This window comes from Perca flavescens, chromosome 20, assembly GCF_004354835.1.
Source record: "Perca flavescens isolate YP-PL-M2 chromosome 20, PFLA_1.0, whole genome shotgun sequence".
Taxonomy (NCBI): Eukaryota; Metazoa; Chordata; class Actinopteri; order Perciformes; family Percidae; genus Perca; species Perca flavescens.
The window spans coordinates 6,003,875-6,027,626 of record NC_041350.1 but is presented as its reverse complement, the minus strand read 5'-3'; the positions used below and the strand labels follow the sequence as shown (position 1 = coordinate 6,027,626).

Genomic DNA, 23,752 nt, shown 5'->3' with positions numbered 1-23,752 from the left:
TGTTAGGATGGTCCTCATTAACCTTTTATTTATATATTTACATTCACCACAATTGTGAGTAGTTATTTCCTTCCCTTTAATCCCAGGACTTAATACTGGTCTCAGTTTCCAAGGCCTGTACTGAGGTAGTTAAAAAAAAATGTATGCATATTTCTTCTTCTTCTTTTAGAATAAAAATAAGGGCTGTTGCAAAGTATTTTACAAGGGATTTGCTTTGGTGTTTGGTGCATAAAATAAACAATAAACATTAAGTAGAAATACAAATAATGGCAAAGTACAGTCAAGTACATATATAATAGACACATTACAACAAAAACTGTACATTGTTGTGCAGGATGTGCAAAATATTGATCAAGGAATATATCAATCCACAGATAATGAGAGAAAAGTGGGAAATAAATCAGCTGGGGTTGTTTCCCTGATTTTTAGGAGATGAAAACAAAACACCCCGAGGCAGCCATCTTGAGTAGGCATGCATATTAGGTGATTAGCTGATTTATAAATTTACTATTTAATAGTTTTGAAGTTAAATATGTAGTGAAGGGAATACCAGGTGTCTTGGTGTGGTAATTTGTTGAACCCAAGTTCAAATTGCATCCTTTTTTACCTTTGCAAGAAACCAACCCTAAGGGGGAAAACACTTAAAAAATGATTCAGTGCGTGCAGGCAATGAGCACCAATAAATAATATATAAATGTCTAAAGTCTACTTTGAGATAGTCACTGTGGCAGATGTAGTAGTATACAGATTAAAGGTGTCGATATTAGCTGCATCTTCACAGAGTTCGAAACTGTTCCGTTTCTGTTAAATTGTGATTCAATTAAATAACAATAGAGAGTTTGTAGTAGTCAGCAGTGAAAAGTTAGCTGTAGCATAGTATACTGTAACACTGCCTGATGTATGGAACAGTCTCAATCACCATCAACCTATAGATTGTTTCTTCAAACGTTATATTCAAAGACCTGCTGTGTGACTTTTATTCAACTTTTTTCTTGAAGTGACTTTTCATTTTCACTTTTATTCGGCAGTATCGTGGTTTCTTGGATTTGAAGTGCTTTGTGCTCTCTACTCTTCTCCGAAAAGTGTTACATGTTAGCATGTGTCTGATATACAGCACGTCTCTGTGTTTTGTTTCCTCCAGCTAAAAGCATGGAGGAGCTGAAAAGACTTTTGTTGCTGCTACTAGGCTGTGCCGTCCAGGTAACACACACATGCTCACGCACACATGATCACACACACTAGATCTCACACACATACACATGCCCAAACACAGCAGCTTACTGTACCACCCAGTCTCACAGCAGGAAGTGTATTTGTGTCTATTAAGTTTTGCATGTCTGAGCACAGCCGTACGGTGTGCCTGCTGATAAGGTGCAGGGTGGGACTGCAGGATCACAATGCACGTGGAGTTGCATCAATGGTTTATATATACAGTAATAACCATTAGTTTGAAGGTTTGAGAGCTTTGCTCGAGGGCACTATAACAAATGTTATTGTATAAGTACATGTAAGTAAATATTTGTATACTTTAATTAAGTTAAGACGTTTATTTTGAAATCTATTCTTTTCAAATTCATTTCATTCAAGAATCAGCCAGATATGGCGAGTGAAGAGTTACTATTTGGGTTACCTTGTAATTAAAGAGGAGGGGCTAGTCATGTGGGAGGTTGGGCACAAGTGGTTTCTCTGTCTGTGTGTTAGTGCGTTCAGCTCTTTGTTGTCTCTCATTTTCACCTCTCCCATGGCTCTGACCCACAAAAGTGTTTTTTATTTCCTTCATTTTTCCATCTGCATGTGGCTGTTCGGTTTCTCCTTTTATCACTCCCTCCTATCTACTTTCCCTCCCTTCCCTCCTTTTGTCTCCCACCCTACCTGTACTGGTTCTACTGGTTACAGGAAGGAGGCCGCGAGGGAGCAATGAATGGAAATACAGATGGAGGATGAATGAATCAATTCAATTCAATTCAATTTTAATTATAGTATCAAATCATAACATAGGTTATCTCGAGACACTTTACAGATAGAGTAGGTCTAGACCACACTCTATAATTTACAAAGCCCCAACAATTCCAACAATTACAGTAATTCCCTCAAGAGCAAGCAGTGCGACAGTGGCGAGGAAAAACTCCCTCTTGGGAAGAAACCTCGGACAGACCCAGGCTCTTGGTAGGCGGTGTCTGACGGGCTGGTTGGGGGTGTGATGAACAGTGGCAATAATAGTCACATTAATAATGGAACAGTAACTGGATGTAGCGGGAAGCTGCAGGGTTCAGCAGGAAGCAGCATGACATTGCAGGGCACCGCTGAGCTCAGCAGGGAGTGCAGCAGGACCACGGCGACAGCTGCAACCAGGATCTTGGTGCCAACGTTCTCAAAGGAAATACGCTGGGGGAAAAAACATAAGGACTCCGGGGAGTAAACTCCCCAGAAGCTAGGATTAGTAACAAGCATTTCTGGGACGGGATACACACAAATAGTAATAGTAATAGAAAGGGAGAGGAGAGAGCAGCTCAGTGTGTCAAAGGAAGGAAGGAAGTCCCCCGGCAGTCTAGAACTATAACAGCGTAACTATAACAGCGTAACTAAGAGAGACAGGTCATAAGGAGAGGTAGCTTTTTCGGGCTTAGAACTCTCCCCCTGCCGGATCGGGCTTGGCTGGCCTGCCTCCCTCTACTTTGTTATGTATTATTAATCTAACAATTATGAAGAGAAGCAAGTGGGCCAGTTAGGTGAACACTGCAACTTCTCACTCCCTAACTATAAGCTTTATCAAATAGAAGAGTTTTAAGTTCATTCTTGAAAGCGATTACAGTTTCTGCCCCCCGAACCCAGATTGGGAGCTGGTTCCATAGGAGAGGAGCCTGATAACTGAAGGCTCTGGCTCCCATTCTACTTTTAGAGACTCTAGGAACCACCAGTAACTCTGCATTCTGGGAGAGCAGTGCTCTAGTGGGACAATAGGGTATTAGGAGCTCTTCTAGATATGATGGTGCTAGACCATTTAGAGCTTTGTAGGTCAAGAGATGGATTTTAAACTCAATCCTGGATTCAACAGGAAGCCAGTGCAGAGAAGCTAATACAGGAGAAATATGATCTCTTTTCTCAGTTCTTGTGAGAACACACGCTGCAGCATTCTGGATCAGCTGGAGAGTCTTAAGGGACTTATTTGAGCAACCTGACAGTAGGGAATTACAATAGTCCAGCCTGGACCTAACAAATGCATGGACTAGTTTTTCAGTGTCGTTTTGAGACAGGATATTCCTAATTTTGGCAATGTTACGAAGATGAAAAAAGGCTGTTCTTGAGGTTTGTTTTAGATTGGCATTAAAGGATATATCCTGATCAAAAATAACTCCTAAATTTCTGACAGTAGTGCTGGAGGCCAGGGCAATACCATCCAGAGCAGCTATGTCTTTAGATAATGAGGTTCTGAGGTGTTTAGGTCCCAGTACAATAACTTCAGTTTTGTTAGGGTTTAACATCAGAAAATTATAGGTCATACAGGATTTTATATCTTTAATGCACGCTTGAAATTTAGCTAGCTGACTGGTTTCGTCTGGTTTGATTGACAGTATAATTGGGTGTCATCTGCATAACAGTGAAAGTTAATTGAGTGTTTCCTAATAATATTGCCTAGAGGAAGCATATATAAGGAGAATAGAATTGGTCCAAGCACTGAGCCTTGAGGAACCCCATGGCTAACTTTAGCGTACTTAGAGGATTTATCATTAACATTAACAAATTGAGATCGATCAGAGAAATAGGACTTAAACCAGCTTAGAGCAATTCCTTTAATGCCAACCAAGTGTTCCAATCTCTGTAACAGGATTGAATGGTCAATAGTGTCAAATGCAGCACTAAGATCTAGTAAAACAAGAATGAAGACAAGTTGTCTGCAGCAGTTAAAAGGTCGTAATTTTCACCAGTGCCGTCTCTGTGCTATGATGCTTTCTAAATCCTGATTGAAAGTCATCAAATAAACTATTGCTATGTAGAAAATCACATAACTGATTAGCAACCACCTTCTCAAGGATCTTGGAGAGAAAGGGAAGGTTAGATATAGGTCTATAGTTTGCTAAGACCTCAGGATCGAGGGTGGGTTTTTTCAGAAGAGGTTTTATCACAGCTACTTTAAATGACTGCGGTACATAACCTGTTAATAAGGACATATTGATCATATCTAGTAATGAAGTGTTTACCACGGGTAACGCTTCTTTAGGTAATCTCGTTGGGATGGGGTCTAAGAGACAGGTAGATGGCTTAGCTGAGGATATCTTTAACATTAATTGTTGAAGGTCTATAGGATAAAAGCAGTCTAAGTATATGTCGAGACTAGTCGTTATTTCTAGCGACTGCGTTTAAAGGTGAACCGTTAGAAGTTGAGAGCAAAAGGTGATGAATTTTATCTCTAATTGTTATAATTTTAATGAAGTCATCACTACTCAGAGCTAGAGGAATAGATGGCTCAGTAGAGCTGTGGCTATCTGTCAGCCTGGCTACAGTGCTGAAAAGAAACCTTGGGTTGTTCTTGTTTTCTTCTATTAGTGATGAGTAATAGTCTGATCTGGCCTTTCTTAGGGCCTTCCTATAGGTTTTTAGACTTTCTTGCCAATCCAAACGGGATTCTTCCACTTTTGTGGAACGCCACTTACATTCGAGGTTTCGCGAGATTTGTTTTAATTTGCGAGTTTGGGAGTTATACCAAGGTGCTAATTTATAAATTATTAAATTATAGAAAAAAAACTAAAGAACATATACACCTACCCAGATAACTTTCTACATACATGCATGCATACATACAGTGTGTTTACATATGCATGCATACAATTACCTAAATACATACATACATACATACACGTCTACATATACCCATAAGGGTCCGTACTTATATACAGTACATTGCCACCATAAGGTGAATAATATTCTAAATAGTGATCCATCTTCGTCCGCTTATCCGGTATCGGGTCGCGGGGGTAGCAGCTCCAGCAGGGGACCCCAAACTTCCCTTTCCCGAGCCACGTTAACCAGCTCTGACTGGGGGATCCCGAGGCGTTCCCAGGCCAGGTTGGAGATATAATCCCTCCCCCTAGTCCTGGGTCTTCCCCGAGGCCTCCTCCCAGCTGGACGTCCATCCACCTAGTCCTGGGTCTTCCCCTGCGGCCTCCTCCCAGCTGGACGTGCCTGGAACACCTCCCTAGGGAGGCGCCCAGGGGGCATCCTTACCAGATGGCCGAACCACCTCAACTGGCTCCTTTCAACGCGAAGGAGCAGCGGCTCTACTCCGAGCTCCTCACGGATGACTGAGCTTCTCACCCTATCTCTAAGGGAGACGCCAGCCACCCTCCTGAGGAAACCCATTTCGGCCGCTTGCACCCTGGATCTCGTTCTTTCGGTCATGACCCAGCCTTCATGACCATAGGTGAGGGTAGGAACGAAAACTGACCGGTAGATTGAGAGCTTTGCCTTCTGGCTCAGCTCTCTTTTCGTCACAACAGTGCGATAAATTGAATGTAATACCGCACCCGCTGCGCCGATTCTCCGACCAATCTCCCGCTCCATTGTCCCCTCACTCGCAAACAAGACACCAAGGTACTTAAACTCCTTCACTTGGGGTAAGGACTCATTCCCTACCGGGAGAAGGCACTCCATCGGTTTCCTGCTGAGAACCATGGCCTCCGATTTAGAGGTGCTGATCCTCATCCCAACCGCTTCACACTCGGCTGCGAACCGATCCAGTGAGTGCTGAAGGTCACAGGCCGATGATGCCATCAGGACCACATCATCTGCAAAAAGCAGCGATGAGATCCCCAGCCCACCGAACTGCAACCCCTCTCCACCCCGACTACGCCTCGATATCCTGTCCATAAATACTACAAACAGGATTGGTGACAAAGCGCAGCCCTGGCGGAGGCCAACCCTCACCTGAAACGAGTCCGACTTACTGCCGAGAACCCGGACACAGCTCTCGCTTTGGTTGTACAGAGATTGGATGGCTCTGAGAAGGGACCCCCTCACCCCATACTCCCGCAGCACCTCCCACAGTATCTCCCGGGGGACCCGGTTATGCGCCTTTTCCAGATCCACAAAACACATGTAGACTGGTTGGGCATACTCCCAGGCTCCCTCCAGGATCCTTGCGAGAGTAAAGATCTGGTCCGTTGTTCCACGACCAGGACGGAATCCGCATTGTTCCTCCTCAACCCGAGGTTCGACTATCGACCGAACCCTCCTTTCCAGCACCTTGGAGTAGACATTACCGGTGAGGCTGAGAAGTGTGATACCCCTGTAATTGGCACACACCCTCTGATCCCCCTTTTTGAAAGTCTGCCACTCCTTAGGCACCGTCCTAGACTTCCACGCAATGTTGAAGAGTCATGTCAACCAAGACAACCCCTCCACACCCAGAGCCTTAAGCATTTCTGGACGGATCTCATCAATCCCTGGGGCTTTGCCACTGTGGAGTTGTTTGACTACATCAGTGACTTCCACCAGGGAAATTGACGACAATCCCCCATCATCCTCCAGCTCTGCCTCTACCATAGAGGGCATATTAGTCGGATTCAGGAGTTCCTCAAAGTGCTCCTTTCACCGCCCTATTACCTCCTCAGTTGAGGTCAACAGCGTCCCATCCTTACTGTACACAGCTTGGATGGTTCCCCGCTTCCCCCTCCTGAGGTGGCAAACGGTTTTCCAGAAGCACCTTGGTGCTGACCGAAAGTCCTTCTCCATGTCTTTTCCGAACTTCTCCCACACCCGCTGCTTTGCCTCTTTCACGGCAGAGGCTGCAGCCCTTTGGGCCCCTCGGTACCCTGCAACTGCCTCCGGAGTCCTCTGGGATAACATATCCCGAAAAGATTCATTCTTCAGTCGGACGGCTTCCCTGACCACCGGTGTCCACCAGGGTGTTCGTGGGTTACCGCCCCTTGAGGCACCTAAGACCCTAAGACCACAGCTCCTAGCCGCGGCTTCAGCAATGGAAACTTTGAACATTGTCCACTCCGGTTCAGTGCCCCCAGCCTCCACAGGGATGCACGAAAAGCTCCGCCGGAGGTGTGAGTTGAAAGTCTGTCGGACAGGGGCCTCCTCCAGACACCTTTGGCCTAGGGTGCTCTGGTACCAAGTACACTTATGAGCATCCCTATGTTCGAACATGGTGTTCGTTATAGACAATCCATGACTAGCACAGAAGTCCAACAACAAACAACCACTCTGGTTTAGATCAGGGAGGCCGTTCCTCCCAATCACGCCTCTCCATGTGTCTCCATCATTGCCCACGTGTGCGTTGAAGTCCCCCAGCAGAACTATGGAGTCCCCCACTGGAGCCCCATACAGGACTCCACTCAAGGTCTCCCAAGAAGGCCGAATACTCCGAACTCTTGTTTGGTGCATATGCCCAAACAACAGTCAGAGTTTTCCCCCCCACAACCCGCAGGCGTAGGGAGGCGACCCTCTCGTCCACCGGGGTAAACTCCAACATAGCGGCGCTCAGCCGGGGGCTTGTGAGTATTTTTTTATTTAAATGATTAAAACCAAACTGTGTGTGTTTTTCAGTGTGAGCGTAAGGAGGAGATGATCGAGAAGATCAAGCTGCTGGACATAGAGACCCAAGCTGCCATCGTCTCCCACATCCAGGAGGTCAGTAGAGCACAATGCTAGCCTATAATAGAAACCTACCAGTGATTAATGTAGATCACTATTTCCAATATTTGTTGTGGAGTTTTCCCAACTTCACTGAAATCATCACTGAAAATGAATTATAAAGACTAGCAAGACAACGCCGAATACAAAACATAACATCAGAGTTTGCACAGTTGTGATGGAAACGGTTCAGTTGTCATTGTGTAACCTAAATACGTACAGAATTGAATAATGAATGTCCTCTTTGAGCTTTTTCTGGCTGTTCACGGACTCCGGTGGTAATCTCCAGACTCCAGCAGTAATCAATTCAAAGACTATCCATTTTGTTACGAATGTGATTTTTAGACAGCTTGCTTATTTACTTCAGTCCAGCCATATCAGGTCAGCCCTTTACTTCTGGGACTTTATCTGCTGGATGAATGTGATTATGAAGTCATGCTAATGATGCTACCATGCTAGTAAACGTCTCCAGCCCCCACGGACACTTTGAAAAATCTTTCATTATTTGCTCTGTGGACAAGCATTGTTCAAACTCACAGAACTTTGTTGTTTTTGTAAGTCGTTTAAAATGTTCCATTGAATTAAACAGTACAGCTGTGAAAAGTTTGTGCATATAAAATAAAAAATATACAATAACAACCGATAATACACAGGTGGAATGAAACAAACCCTGAGAGCTTGTTAGAGGAACCCGCCTAACATTCAAATTAAAGACAACGGTACATGCTTGCCACCAATTTACAAATGAACATGCATATTCTTACCAATAAATAATATATGCTGTATGTGGACGGAGGAGGCCACTGTATACTATACTACTGTATACAGTCTAACTTGTGCTATATTTTGCAACATTATATTTTGCAACATTATATTTTGTTTGTGTGTCTGTCGCAGGTGACCCATAACCAGCTGAACGTTCTTGACCTGTCCTGGCTGGAGGAAGGATCAGAGCTTGCACACGAAGAGCTAGAACCTGTGTCCCGCAACATGGCTGCGTCGCTACAGCAACTGATTGACCAGAGAGACAAAGCCAGTGAGGTAATGATAAAAATAATGAAACAACCACTGCCAGGCTGATATTGGTATTGCTTTATTAATATCATAACATATGATATGATATACAGTAAGTATATAACATATAAGATAAGACTATTTAATACACTTCAAATCTCTATTAAAAATCAAAGACCAGTAAGTTTGGTTACATAAGTGTGATTAAAGTCCTATTTGTAGTGTTAAATTATGTAATACTGTTTTAGAGGATTTTTCACTTGAACACACTAATACATATATTTATGTAGCGAAAGTGGTCCAATTTAAAGAAGAAAGTTGGCAGTCTGTCCATAGTATTATTTCAATGAGGAAAAACAATAATTAAATGGGAATTCAGCAAAAACTCTTCGGCCCTTCAGGTGATTGTTAATCTGACCCAGGAGAGGGACTACCTGTCCAGTCAACAGCCCCAGGAAGGGTTCAGGAACCTGGGCATGAGCAGCCCAGAGCGTGGGCAGAGTTCTGGAGGCGTGGGAGTGAATAACGGTGGATCGGCTGTGTCTGGGCTGACCAAAGAGGAGAAGCAGCATCTGTCTGTGGAGCTTGCTGATACCAAAGCCAAGCTCCGCAGATACAGACAAGAACTGTAAGTCTTTTACAACTTATTCAAAACCTGGGTGTCCATGAACGTAAACACAACCTATCCAATTATTTCAAGCTGCTCTAATTTTGGTTCTTGTTCACATTGGATCATGTCACTAATAATGTGAAAGGTGTCGCTCACAGTGACGACAAACTTAAACCAATCTTTCCATGTGGCTAAAAGCTGAACTTTGTTGATACAAGCAGCAGCTGGAACTCATTAAATATCCAACATAGCTTATTATGCTGTCTAGTTCTGATAGATCTACAATGTAATCACATAGGGGATCCATCAATTTGCAGATAAACTGTACACTCCCGCTTTACACACAGCAACTGGAAGTCATTCTGCAGAATATACTGTCTACTAGCTATATTAAAGACTTACAGTAAGTCTGTAAGTTTCTACAGTGTCATTACTGTTAGTTAGTAGTTACTATCCGCCTATCTAGACATTACCAGGGTGTGGGGCTGATTATACAAGATTGATTGTAAAATAAGAGGTGTGTGTGTGTGTGTGTGTGTGTGTGTGTGTGTGTGTGTGTGTGTGTGTGTGTGTGTGTGTGTGTGTGTGTGTGTGTGTGTGTGTGTGTGTGTGTGTGTGTGTGTGTGTGTGTGTGTGTGTGTGTGTGTGTGTGTGTGTGTGTGTCCAGGGAGGAGAAGACAGAGCAGCTGATGGATTCAAAACATGAAGTGGAGCGACTGGATCAGGAGTTACAGAGACAGAAACAAGAGGTCAGGACCCATTTATAAGGACAATTATGAAAAACCCCAGAAGAAAAGCAGTTTGGATTTCATGGTTTCTGTCTAAGGGTGGGGATCCACTGCACAATTTGTCTTTGGATAATAACCTAAAATAGACCTATATGGACGTTTTCCTGGCTCAGACCAGGTCTGAACAGTCTTTCTGTCATGTTCTGTATTATGTTCAAATTTTTATGTAATTAAAGGTAATTATTTGAACAAACAACAAATCAAGTTAATGGAAAATCGTGTGTGTGTGTGTGTGTGTGTGTGTGTGTGTGTGTGTGTGTGTGTGTGTGTGTGTGTGTGTGTGTGTGTGTGTGTGTGTGTGTGTGTGTGTGTGTGTGTGTGTGTGTGTGTGTGTTTCAGAACCAGTCGCTCTCTTGTGAGGCTCGTTCCGTCAGAGTGTACCGGGACGAGGTAGACTCACTGAGAGAAAAAGCATCCCGGGTTGACCGACTGGAGACCGAACTGACCAGATGTAAAGAGAAACTCAATGATGTTCACTTCTACAAGACCAGAATGGAGGTACAAACACAAGCTTCACACACTACACATCCATACACCATCATATTCAGGTCTTCTGTCAGTAGACACTAGGAGAGACTGTGTCCTAAATTGGATCTAAGAAGGTTCATTGGATATTTATTATTTTCATAGCACAGCTGGCACTCCACTCACTCAGAGTGTGTGTGTGTGTTCTTTTGTTCATTCAGGAGCTTCGCGAGGACAACCTAACTCTCATGGAGACAAAGGTGCTGTTGGAGGAGCAGGTCTCAGCCTCCAGGGGACGCTGTGATAAACTGCATACATTGGAGAAAGACAACCTGTTACTTCGAGCTAAAATACACGACCTGGAAATGGTATTACACTATGCAATTATCAACAATGTCATCTATGCTATTTTAAAGTTTTGTTGTTGTTGTTGGCATAAACATATGGTTGTATTAGGTTGTATTGTCTTTTTTATCATTACCGTACCCTGATATCAGAACAAAGCAACTGTGTGTGTGTGTGTGTGTGTGTGTGTGTGTGTGTGTGTGTGTGTGTGTGTGTGTGTGTGTGTGTGTGTGTGTGTGTGTGTGTGTGTGTGTGTGTGTGTGTGTGTGTGTGTGTGTGTGTTTTGCAGGAGAGGGACAATGAACGTCGGAGGTTGGAGGAGCTAGTGGAGGAGAACATGCTGCTGGAGATTGGACAGAAACAGAGTATGAACGAGTCCGCTCATCTAGGCTGGGAGCTGGAACAGCTGACCAAGAACAATGACACTAACACAGAGAGTAAGACATGCACCTTTTCTTTATATTCTGTCATACCCTGTTTGTGTTTCTTGTGTCCACTCCGGAAATGTCCTCTAATTTTCTTTGTCCAAACCATATTGTTGTCTGCCGCAGCTCATAAGTCGTTGGTCCATGAGCTGAACGAGTGCGTTTCCAGTCGAGTGTTGAAGCTGGAGAAGGAGAACCGGGAGCTTCAATCCTCTATAGAGAGACTGAAAGAGGAGAACCACCTCCTGCAGGAGCAGCAGCTCCACACCCAGGAGTTAGACAGGGAGAACCAAGGCCTCAGCAAGAAGGTAGGAGGCTTGAATATACCTGTATGTGTATACTGTGTGTATGTCTATAGAGGGAACAGAGATAACAGATAATTTTTTTTCTATTAATGTTACTCATTTGTATGTTACCAGTAACTAACATTATCTTTATCTTGTTTGTTAGTTGGACCGTCTCCAGGGTTTATTGGACCAGGAGAGACTGACCAATCAGGACATGGAGTCTCTGGGAGAGGAAATATTGAAGGAAAAACAGACTCTGGAGAGAGATATGCACACCCTGAGGGCAGAGAAAGACAGACAGGTAGTTAACACACACACACACACACACACACACACACACACACACACACACACACACACACACACACACACACACACACACTTGGGTAAGACATTGTTAATGTACATTATAAGAGACCACAATGCATCCTTTTGTTCACACCGTATTCCACTCTTCGTGTCCAATCAGATCTCAGAGTTGGAGAGTGAGAAGCAGCACCTCGCTGATGCCGTGGCGTCCCTTCAGGAGCGCGCTCAGTCAAACAGCGAGGCGAGGGTCCGCGAGGTGGAAACCGAGAACTGCCTACTGCACCATAACATCACTGACACCAGCTCCCGATTGGCCAGATTAGAAACCCAACTCAAACTAGCCAGCGAGGAGGCAGAGAGGCTGAGAGAGCGGGCAGGGAGGTGTGAGGAGGTGGAGCGAGAGGCGGCAAGGTTGGAGAGGAGCAGAGACGCTCTGAACAGAGAGGTAATAATAACAATATATTTTATATACATTTTATTTATAATGTATTCTTTAAAGCAAACTGAATTGATACAAACAATACCATATTAGAAATACTTCTCTATTTTGCTTTTAGGTGGCCTCTCTACGTGCATGCAGCGAGCGGTCAGAGGCTCTAGAGAAGCAGCTGTCCTCCCTGGAGCAGGAGGTGCACAGGTTAAAGCGGGAGGCAGAGGAGGCCCAGCGGGAACTGCAGCGACTGGGGAGGCAAGAGGCGGAGAACAGCCTGCTGTCGAAGGAGAACCTGGACCTTCGCTGCTCCCTGGAAAACATGCGCTCCTCATCCGCCCGCCTGGTCTCCCTACAGGAGGAGCATAAAGAGGCACAGAGAGAGGCACAGAATCTGCAGAGGAGGCTGGAGGAGGCCAGACAGGAGGCACAAGGAGAAAGGAAGAGGGCAGAGAGGATGGAGCTGAACGTTGCCGCTCTGAACCAGGAGAAGCATCGCTTAGAGGAGGAAATACAAAGGAACAAAGAGGAGAGGGAGGAGGAAGTGCGAGAGAGGCAGGAGACCCAGGCCAGAGAAGAGGAACTGAGAAGGGAAGTAGAAGAACTGAAGGAGGAGCGGAGAAGGAGGGAGGAGGTTGAAGAGGAGAGGAGGAAGCTCCAATTGGACTTGGAGCAGTCCGAGAAGGGCAGGAAGCAACTGGAGAAGGAGAGCTGGAAGCTTAGAACGCTGCTGGAGGGTAAAGAGACAGAGCTGGAGGAGAAAGCCCGGCGACTGGCCACAGTGGAGAAAGAGGGCGTGACTCTGAGTAAGGAAGTGGATAGGCTGAAGGAGGTGTCCGTCAAAGCCAGGGAGTTTGAGAGGGAGCACAAGGAGCTGCAGAAACAGGCAACTATTGACAAGAGGACTCTGGCCACTCTGAGAGAGGTGAGAGGAAAAAGCTTCACACAAGTCTGTAGAAATTATTCTTTTTGAGGCTATCAGCTCGTGTTTGTTGACTCCGGGGAAAAGAAGAAGAGTTTGGTTGTAATGTAGCAAAGAGAAAGTGTTCAGTGTAGTACACAAATATTTGTAAAGAGAGACTTTCTTTGATCAAGAAGCCCAGTTTCACTGTATAATTATCTGGTTTATGCAGTGCAGACTAGAGTCTCTACTAACAGTGACAAAGTCTGACTCATATGAAAAGGTCTAATGCAGGTGCTACTGCGGTAATTTCATTCATCCAACAGACCGAATTTTGGATAGCACATGCAACATATTTTGCACTGTAAAGCCCTACTATATCCATATATTTATTATTTTGCGGCATTTCTGCCTTTATTTGATATGAAAGCTGAGATATGAAAGGGGAGAGAGAGGGGGGGAAGACATGCAGGAAAACAGTCACAAGTTGGATTTGAACCCTTGACCTTCTGCGTTGAGGCATAAACCTCTGAATATGTGCACCCGCTCTACCAACTGAGCTATTTTGGCCACAACTATATCCAATTTTGAATACAAGACTAATATTGGCCTTACATTCAGACTAACCTACTGTATGCATTTTTTTTTTTTAACCCTGACGTGTATTTTATCATCTGTATGAAAGTGTTGATGTGTATGAGTTTCATAGCTGTGTGTCGTGTGTCTTTGTGTGTGCAGGACTTGGTGTCAGAGAAACTGAGTGTTCAGCAGCAGAGTGTTGAGTTAGAGAGACTCAATCAAGAACTGGAGAAGATCGGACTGAACAGAGAAAAACTACTACAGCAAGAGCACACGCTGGAGGACAGGTAGTTCTCTCTAATGTGCTGTTATTTTGGTTACTAATCAGATTGAAATTATTTTGTGTGTAGAGACGAATCTCGGAAGGGTAATTGATTGACTGATTCTTTTTTGTACATGTCAGCAGGTACAGGCTGCTGGAGTCTCGGCTTGAGGAAACTGTCCAACAGACAATGAAGATTAAAGAGGAGAAAATCGCCTGTCTAGAAAAGAAACTACAACAAAGCAACACACTCAACACTATGTTACGTGCTGAGCTAGCCACTGTGAGGACATGCATACAAATTATTACCTAAAATCTTTCCAGATTATGCATTAGGCATTGTATTGTAGAGTGTTACAATTTTTTTTTCTTCCAGGAGGAAGAAAACCAAAACTCACAGCAGCGCTCAGGAAACGACAGGGGTCAAGGGTCAGCCACTGCCGAACTGCTACGAATCAAAGATTATCTCATTGATGTTGAAAAGAATGTAAGATTTTTCTTGTTTAATTCCTGAATAAAAACCTCACATTATTGTCTCATATTACTGTTTCTATGTTTATTTGTTGGGTATCACATACATTTATATTTACAACTTGTTCTGCTTTTTAGTGTTTATCCGTATGTTTTGTAGCATAATTAATTTTCTTTTATGTTTAGTTTCCTATAATTCATTCCTTCATAATTCACCTTTTTCGCACAATTAATTAGTAAATAGAAATAGTATCTGTACAATTATTGGAACATACTTGTTAACATGAATTACTTGATGTGCCTCTTATTTACCATTTAGATTAAGTTAATTATTATTTTGGTGTCATTATCTTCTCTAGAATGCCTCCCTGCAGATGGAGAGCAGTCTATTGAAGGGGCAGCTCAAACAGCTGGAGAACCAGAACACATCTGTTAACAACCAGATGTTGGCGCTGCAGCGACACACCACCACCCTGCAGGAACAGAATTCAGCCTTACATACGCAGACAGCAAAACTACAGGTAAACAATATCCAATTCACTCACATAGTATTTTTATAAAACTGGTCTTATAAGAGGCAGTAACATAATTTCTACGATATTTCTCCAGATAATGTTTTTTTCTTCTTTTTTTTTTTTGTTCTAATGGATTTCACTATGTCTTAGGTGGAGAACTCCACACTCTCTTCCCAGAGTGCATCTCTCATGGCCCAGAATGCTGTGCTGCAGGGCCAAGTCACCGCCTTGGAGTCAGAGGTAGAGTCGTGGCAGAGACAACGCGAGGAGGCGTGGCGAGGCAGAGAAAGCGTGCTCAGTGACCATGAACGCCTGCTGAGCGTTCATGAAAGGCAAGCGCACGAGTACGAGCAGCTGATCAGTCAGCACGCTGCACTGAAAGGCAAACAGAGGGCGCTAGAGGGTGAACATAGGACGCTGCACAGCAAGTAAGTGAAAAACATACCTTACTAACAGTATAGAGGTAGAAAGTCTTTGATAATTCTTAGTTTGGAGAGCCCTGTGAACACTGTGAGGTAAACACATGACCAGAAAATTATCATTGAGGAAACTGTAGAGAACATGTTCATATCATCATCTTTAAATGGAAGTAGCTTGAATCTTCTGTTTGAGTCACAGTAGTCTATATCCACAACATTCCACTTCAGGGATTTCTCCGTTGGCAAAGGAAATTCTGTTGGATTTCACTCATTTAGACCGCATATCTGTTACCTTGGGCTACCTTCTTTGTGTTGACATTTTAAACTCCGGTGGATTTCTGAGAACTATGGTTAACTGCTCCTCAGATCTCTGCATGACTAAAACAACTTTTGAACGTACACGTTCCACCAAAACAAGTTCCTTCCCGAGGCAATTTTCAGAGGCGCCGTGGCTCCGTACGGCGCTTAGCACAACCCAAGACGATTGTGATTGGTTTAAAGAAATGCCAATAAACCAGAGCATGTTTTTCTCCCATCCCGGAATGCTGTGTGTACTAGCCAGACCGTCCTCTGCAGCGTTGTGAAGGAAGGTCTGGCAATGCGAGAGTAAAGTCACAGTGACATGGTGATTAGAGCATCTTTTTCTGTAATGTGATACATTGAAGCTTAAATCAAATGCTTGAAATTTGATCGGATAACGGAAGAGTCATATAACGGCAAAGAAAACCTTTGCCGTTATAAAGTTTATACGTTTAAAAACAAATAAATTCATCGGTGCTGCAAAGAGAGCAGGGAAGAAAAAAAACAGTAAAGTTGTGAGGTGGTAGAAATGTTCAGTGTAGGTTTTAGTTTGTTCATGAATAAACCCTCCAGCTCCTAAAGACCAGCGTGTGTGGCTGTGGTTCCTAGTTGTCATAAGGTGAAATCTAAGTATTATTAATTACACATCAAAATGTTAAAATAGCATGATTACATTGTTGAATTAATTAAAGTCTAGTCTTGTTTAAACCTATGTTTAGCATGTAACAGGATACAAATAGGGATGCAGGATTAGAACTTGGAAAATTTATATTTTTCATTTCACTGTGTCTTTAATAAAGGTGCTGTGCTAATACTTACACTCTATAGTATGTAAACGGAAGCATGGAGTCACATGAAACATACATATCGACACACGCGTACAGTGTTCTCAGTCAAACTTAGTTTGTTGTTGATTATTGGCCGCTTTTACACTTATTGTGTTTTACCACCACCAGTGGCTGTAGGTCACAGTATTATTGATCAGTGACCGGGACATCCACCAACACATTGGAATAATATAGCCACAGCCCAGCCCTCCTCAGCTCATAGAATTTACTGTAGTTATTTGTTCCATTTTGTTTCCAGGGTATTTTTTCTATTTTGTTCAAAATCGCTGTAATACCACAACAAGGATGTCCCAATCAAGTTTTTTTGTCCGTCTGCAGGTATTGTATTTTACTGCAGCAGAAGGAGAAATGGGAGGAGCAGGAGGGGCATGGTCGAAAAGAGAAGGAGGACCTAAACCAGGAGATCCAAAAGAATCGGCTACTACAGCAAGAGAATCTACAGCTAAAAACAGAAGTGGACAGGTACAATATTTATACACACCATAAGATATTGTAAAAAAAAAAAATAGTTTGTTGTCCATAGTTTTGCTGTGAAAAATGGTTAACTGACTGTGCCAGAGAATGCAGACATCTTTTACATAATGTCAAAACTATTACTTCTTCACATTCAATTCTGGCCATATCTCCATGTCTTACATTGCACCTTTTGGGAGATTGGGAGCACAGTCAGCTACATTTTTTTTATTTTTTATTTAAACTACCGAAGTTGATCACTTGACTTTCCTCATATTGGTATTGTTTCTCTTCTATCTCCCCCTTTAGAATAACCGAGAGCCAATCACAGCAATCAGAGCAATGTGAAGTGTTGCAGCAGCGCATGAATGAACTCAAAAGCTCATTAAGCGCCTCCCAGCTGGAAGAGAGTCGATGGATGGCGCAATATGATTCGCTGATGGAGCAACACCAGGGCCTGGATCTAACCATGACCAAACTAGACAACCACTGTGAGGTAAATTGGGCCATTGTATTTGACCATGAGGCAGTGGGGAGAAATAAGTGACAAATATTTCTTGTAGCACAGCAGTGTTGGACTTTAAATCACTTCAGCTTTCCCATTGGAGAGTCTGGATCACCATCTCTTTGTTCCTTTCCTGACCTGACTCCTATGTGTGTCTTTAGCTGTTGAGTCGACTGAAAGGGAACCTGGAAGAGGAGAACCACCACCTCCTGAGTCAGATCAACCTGCTGAGTCAGCAGAACCACACTCTACTTGAGAGGAGCATGGAGAGCAAAGAGCTGTATCACCAGGAACAGAAACTCTACATGTAACTGCACACAACACCTGTAACACAAACAACACTTTACTTATGTACCATTAGGGCTGTCAAGGAATATTCTAAATTTGAATATATATTCGAAATGTAAAAACAAAAAAGACATTTGAAAATGAAAATAGATATTCGATTGTGGTAAGAAAAAAGCAGCACTACCGTGGCTGCTTGCCTCGCGCAGGCTTGGGCTGGCGCTCCCTAAACGACTCTGAACATTTAGCTCCCTGGTACAAAGTCTGTGTAATGTCCAGTTGAGCCCAGTCGGTCGTCCGGAGAATTCACATCAATTGAGTTGGCGTGTTGATGATGTTTCTATCATGCTGCTGGCGTGAAACCGGAAGAAAACAACCAAGGGTGGAGAAAAAGGGTAGTTTACACAATGACGCCAACTTTAATGTCTAACTGGAAAGACAACAAGATTCTGTAATTCCTAATCCAGCCCGAGGCTTAGGGCTCTTGCATACTGGCTGCGTGGCGTGAGCGTGTCAGCTGCGTGGCGGGTCCGTTTTTATTTTGGCTCCCATGTTAACAGGTTAGAGCTTGCACACTGCCTGCGTGACACGCACGTCTCAGCCGCGCCAAAAACACTTGCATGCTAGAAATAGAACTGACGCCTATTTTTTCACGAGACACGCAAGCGTGTTGGAAGCGTTTCCAGGCAAAATAGAATAGGAAAAGATGTTTATATGACATTTTGACACAAATACATTTCATAAATGACATTTTGATGTGTGAGAGTCTCTAGGTTTTCACATAAATGCAGATATAAATGTAATTTAAAAAAAAAAAATAATAATAATTAGCGATTTTCAACTATTGCACCTGTCAATACAGAACAAAATATTCTCTAGCTTATTTTGCCGTCAATACTGCCACGCAGGCAGTGTGCAACCGGCCTTACTGTGTTGCTAAGCCGTCAGAGTGTGCACGAAGATGAGGGACTATTCCTAGTTCTTCCGTATTGGTAGCCATTCTTCTTCTTCTTCATTTAACGGCAGACTAGAACATTTGTAGGCGTATATGGTGCCCCCATCAGGTCCGGAAGAATTGCTTCCCCGTTACTTGCGGTACTGTAGAAAAAACGAGTACCGCCATGTTTTCAGAATTTTGCCTTCGACTTGGTACTAAAGCATCGGTTCTCGTTTCGTCAGTACAATGTTACAATCAACATAACATGTACATAAAGCATATACATTAGGCAAAGTAGTTTATAAATAAATAAAAGGCAAACTTACAAGCAAAGCCTTTCCCAGGGCAGGAACGGTAAAAAAAAGAAATTATTTCACCTTAGAAACAAACTGCTGTCACAAGCACAATGCACTTGTTTGAATCATGTGATTCAAATCAGTCATATGAGCGATCTTAACCAATAGGAAAGATACAGGGAATAAATTCAGAAATAAATGCAATGTCATGAAATGTTCACTGGCTGCTTCCAAAAACAAGATATATTAAAGTTAGGGCTGGGCAATATGGAGAAAATCCGATATCACGATATTCTTGACCAAATACATCGCTATCGATATTGCGACGAATATTGTTGGGTTGACAATTTGTGCTTTCACAAAATATCTTTTACAATGACATTTTAGATAAAAATAATCATCAATAATGTGGTAAACAGTTTCAAGTCTGCAATTCTTCAAATGATATTGCCAAATGAAATTTGAGTTAGTTTGTGCTTGTTATTATCAATTTAGACGTTATTGTATATCACAATATCTCTATATATGATTTCATCACGATATGATTCCATTGAAAGACAATAAATTATCATATTGAATTATTGCCCAGCCCTAACTAAAGTATACCAAGGCGATGAATAACAAATTGCAATGTGTTTCTTTCTTCATCTAGTGATAAGCTGAATGCTCTTCGTCGTCAGAAAGAGAAACTAGAAGAAAAGATCATGGACCAGTACAAGTTCTATGACCCCACACCTAAAAAGTAATACTTTTATCAGCACTATTCATTTTCTTTTTTATAGAGGATATGGAATAGCTGGGTGTAGTTTTGCCAACTTTCTGCTAGGTTTCCGCAGTAACAGCCCAATATAACTGGTTCATGTTTGTGTGTCTTGTCAGGAGGAGTCAGTGGTCTGGAGCCAAAGCTTTAGCCAAACTGATCAAACCCCGAAAGGAGAGCAGCAGCAGGGAGCGAGGGGCCGACCGTGACAAGGAAGGAGGCAAAGATAGAGAACGAGCAAAGAGCGCCCAAGACATCCCACTACCTTCCCCGCCTCCCCTCCTCCCTCCTATAACCCCACCACCACTTGCCCAGCGCACAGGAAGTGACATGCAGGACAGCGGCCATGCCCATAGTAATCCTAACAACCACATCGCCAGCACCAGCCTGGGACCCCAGAGTCCAGCGCTCACGCCCATCAGCCGAGGTAAAAACTTTCACACATTCACTGACACACACATAAAAAAATAATAAAACCCCTGTTTATACAGCATTAATCACCAGGAGATGTCTGGTGATGGTCTTTTTTTTAATCTCAGGATCTTCAGAACTTCACCGTCAAAGACCCATTCACAAGTTTGTTTAATATTGACATCTGGGAGAAATTGTCTATGGTGTCATCTTTATGGAATATGATAGAGAGGAAAACTGTATAAATACAGTGTTTTATTAGGAAATGCACATACAGCATATATCAATTATGTTGTCTGGTTCCTAAAACACAAAGCTGATGGAACATGGTGACTTGCGATCAGACGCACCTCCCTATCTGCTCCTATAGAGGGCACTGTTGACCAGCACATAACTGACTGAATTTCTGACAGTTTCTTTACACCTCTGTTTCTCACATCTGTTAACATCAACTGTATCTGTTCTCTGCTGTGTTTCCATATTAACAAGGCACCGATCCTACAGTAGAAATACTAACAGTACACAGAGGTATTATTGAATGTTCTAAAGTAGGTTTCTATTGCATTAATTACACACTTACATATTTTTGGTTTTCCTCCAAAACTGAAATAAAAACCCTTACGACGAGCAGAGCTGAAGCTGACCATAAGGAAGATTGTAATGTCTGTGATGTTAAAGCAGCAAGTTTCTTATTTGTCAGACAGATAAAATGTGTCCTCTCTCTCACGTTATAACTCAACAACACAAAATGGCCACGCTTCAGTAGGTCAACTATCAAATGTTTTCACAGCAAGCCACGGCCGTAAAGCTAGATAACTAGGGCTGACTTCACTTGCCCTGCTCTGCCTTTTTTGTCTGGTTAAAGGGCGCTAAACACAACTAATAATGAAGGCAAAGGCACAGTACGGTTTACATAGTGCCCTCTGAAACAATGGTGGTTACGATATTGTTGCTGTCAGTATGTTTCAAAGCGGTATATAGGTAAACTCATCAAGAAGACATCAAAATATCTTCAATTCAACTTGTGACAAGGGGTCGCAAGTAGACATTGCTTTGTATTTACACATACAAAGAAGTTACAGAACCCCTTCATTCTGTAGGACCTGATGAATACTTTTCATAATTTTTTCCCAATAATAGAAGTGGGTTCTAATCAGGCCCACAGGAAGTGGGGCAGGCTTTGAAATCAGTTTGACATGGTGGCCAAAAAATACTTTTCCCCATAGACTTAAATAGTGAAAGAGACGTCTGTAAATCAGTGGATAAATTGTCACAACCCCGCAAAATGACTCGTTTCACTATCAGAATTTGATCCATTCGGTCCAATAACATTTGGAAAGTCTTGAAGATTACATACATGTTATCCCTATGCAAGTTGGCGGAGCGCTTAACCACAAGTAGCCGACTCGGCCCGGCAGAAGTCTCTAGTGCGCCTTCTCAATGGGCCCCAGCAGTGTGGATCATCCGGATAATTTTATACACGGCAGTTGAATTATTTTGGCTTCATGCGCCTCCGAGCAACTTTTCTTATTGGAATGAACAGCGCTCCTCCTCAAACGCTGTATCCTGTTCTCTTTATATATCCATGGTTCTAATGCATGGTCCAAACTTTGTTTATGATTCTATTTCCTTGGGTTTTCTTTTTTAGTGCTCTACTCATAGATGGAATTCTACTCGTGGCTGAGCTCAATTCACTCTTAGTGGCTTTTAAATTGAATTCCACTGGCATGTGGAAGTTGTCATTTATCTTATTTAAGGAGATGCATTGAACCATAAAACAACAAATCTTGCCTGTTACTATACATCTACATACACTACCTGTCAAAAGTTTGGGGTCACTTAGAAATTTCCATTCCACTCCATTATAGACAGAACACCAGCTGAAATCAGTTGCATTAGTTTTTTAACCAGGGCAGCAGTTTTCAGATTACATTATGTGCTTACATAATTGCAAAAGGGTTCTCAAATGTTTTCTCAGTTAGCCTTTTAAAATGGTATCAGATTAGTAATCCGAATGTGCCTTTGGAACATTGGATGAATGGTTGCTGATAATGGGCAGTGTAGATATTGCATTAAAGTCAAAATTTCTAAGTGACCCCCAAACTTTTGACCGGTAGTGTATGCCTTGCTGTGTCACTCCCAATATAGGCCAGAGGTATGCCAACATTTGTTATCTGCCATTTCCTGTGCACTAAGCTTTGGACCAGTAGTCATGCTTGGTAAATTCAGAGTGAGTTGAGGTCAGTCTTGAATCTGATGCATGATTTTACTTGACACCGGGTTTCTGTTTTCTTGTTTTAATGGATTTTCTTGCATGATATCTATAATTTTGCATTCTATCAATTACATACTTAATGACTTCTTAATCAACTGTTTTTTTTTCTTCAATCATTATTTCATTGTTTTCTTTACATTTCTCCATCTCTCCCTCCTATCTCTCTCCATTCTCTCCATCTCAGCTTCCAACACCCCAAAACGCTTCCGTTTTCTCCGCAGTAAAAGTCAAGAAAGACTCCTCCTCCTCTCCCCCTCATCCTCCTCCTCCTCCCGTCCCTCCCTCTCTCTCACTAGAAGACTGCGATTCTGGTCTTCCACTGACATCACAGCTGACGTCATCACTAGCCAGCCAATCTCAGCCAACGGCGCATTCTAAAATCCTCCTCATCATCATCCTTTTTAACCACACACATCATCATCATCATCATCATCATCATCTTCACTGCCACCTCCACATCAGACATTTCAACAACACTCATCAGTGTAATTTTCAGTACTTCACACAAAAATGCACAAATCATACATGCACAAATCATACATGCATGCACTTAATAAACACTAATGCAGTCACAAATGACATGCTCCTCAAGCATACAGATAAACACAAACAGGTGCTTTGCGGGTGTGAGCCAGCCAGTATTTTATAGTAAGTACGCACATGTATAGATGGTTTATGTGTGTGTGAGAACGTGTGCGCACATGTACAGGTTTCTAAGCACGCCAGGCTTGCCTGCATATATCTGCATGTCCTTGAAGAGTTGTTTATTTTTTATTAGTATCTGATAAAATAATAATTGTGTGTTTGTGTCCCTGTGTGCTTTCACCTCACTTATTGTTTTTAATCTGGTGTCTTGGTGAAGATTGATTTCTGTATTAAGAGCAGATTTCGGTCCGTTCTGAGTTATGAGTTGAAGATAGATCTGTTCGCTTCACAAAGCTTTGCTGCAGAGGTTTCTCTTAATTCAGTCAGCAGTGAAAGTTCATTGCAGCAACCTTGCTACTGCAAACTCGTCACCGAGAACCTCTATCAACATGTTCTGTCTGTCACTTGCATTAACCTTTTGCCTATCCATCCTCTGTCTGAAATGAGCTTTTTAAGCGGCAATAACATGTATGGGCTTTTACACCAATGTTTTACGCTAATATCAGCATCTTTAAAGCTGCGCTGGCGAAGATAAAAAATCAAGACACCCTATCAGCTTTAAGCGAGACTGTCACTTGA

At 42.7% G+C, this 23,752-nt stretch overlaps 1 protein-coding gene across 1 annotated transcript in view; it reads left to right on the top strand.

Moving 5' to 3' along the window:
- ccdc88c (coiled-coil domain containing 88C) overlaps positions 1 to 23,752 on the top strand; it is a 47,093-nt gene that overhangs the window by 14,896 nt on the left and 8,445 nt on the right. Inside the window, exons 5-26 of the mRNA XM_028566473.1 lie at positions 1,142 to 1,200; positions 7,552 to 7,635; positions 8,536 to 8,679; positions 9,054 to 9,280; positions 9,930 to 10,011; positions 10,390 to 10,548; positions 10,737 to 10,883; positions 11,150 to 11,297; positions 11,412 to 11,593; positions 11,736 to 11,873; positions 12,042 to 12,326; positions 12,439 to 13,236; positions 13,951 to 14,078; positions 14,195 to 14,336; positions 14,430 to 14,540; positions 14,884 to 15,045; positions 15,190 to 15,467; positions 16,925 to 17,068; positions 17,369 to 17,555; positions 17,726 to 17,871; positions 19,735 to 19,824; positions 19,962 to 20,269. Coding sequence (XP_028422274.1) covers positions 1,142 to 1,200; positions 7,552 to 7,635; positions 8,536 to 8,679; positions 9,054 to 9,280; positions 9,930 to 10,011; positions 10,390 to 10,548; positions 10,737 to 10,883; positions 11,150 to 11,297; positions 11,412 to 11,593; positions 11,736 to 11,873; positions 12,042 to 12,326; positions 12,439 to 13,236; positions 13,951 to 14,078; positions 14,195 to 14,336; positions 14,430 to 14,540; positions 14,884 to 15,045; positions 15,190 to 15,467; positions 16,925 to 17,068; positions 17,369 to 17,555; positions 17,726 to 17,871; positions 19,735 to 19,824; positions 19,962 to 20,269 — 4,149 coding nt within the window. The remainder of the gene's footprint in view (positions 1 to 1,141; positions 1,201 to 7,551; positions 7,636 to 8,535; positions 8,680 to 9,053; positions 9,281 to 9,929; positions 10,012 to 10,389; positions 10,549 to 10,736; positions 10,884 to 11,149; positions 11,298 to 11,411; positions 11,594 to 11,735; positions 11,874 to 12,041; positions 12,327 to 12,438; positions 13,237 to 13,950; positions 14,079 to 14,194; positions 14,337 to 14,429; positions 14,541 to 14,883; positions 15,046 to 15,189; positions 15,468 to 16,924; positions 17,069 to 17,368; positions 17,556 to 17,725; positions 17,872 to 19,734; positions 19,825 to 19,961; positions 20,270 to 23,752) is intronic.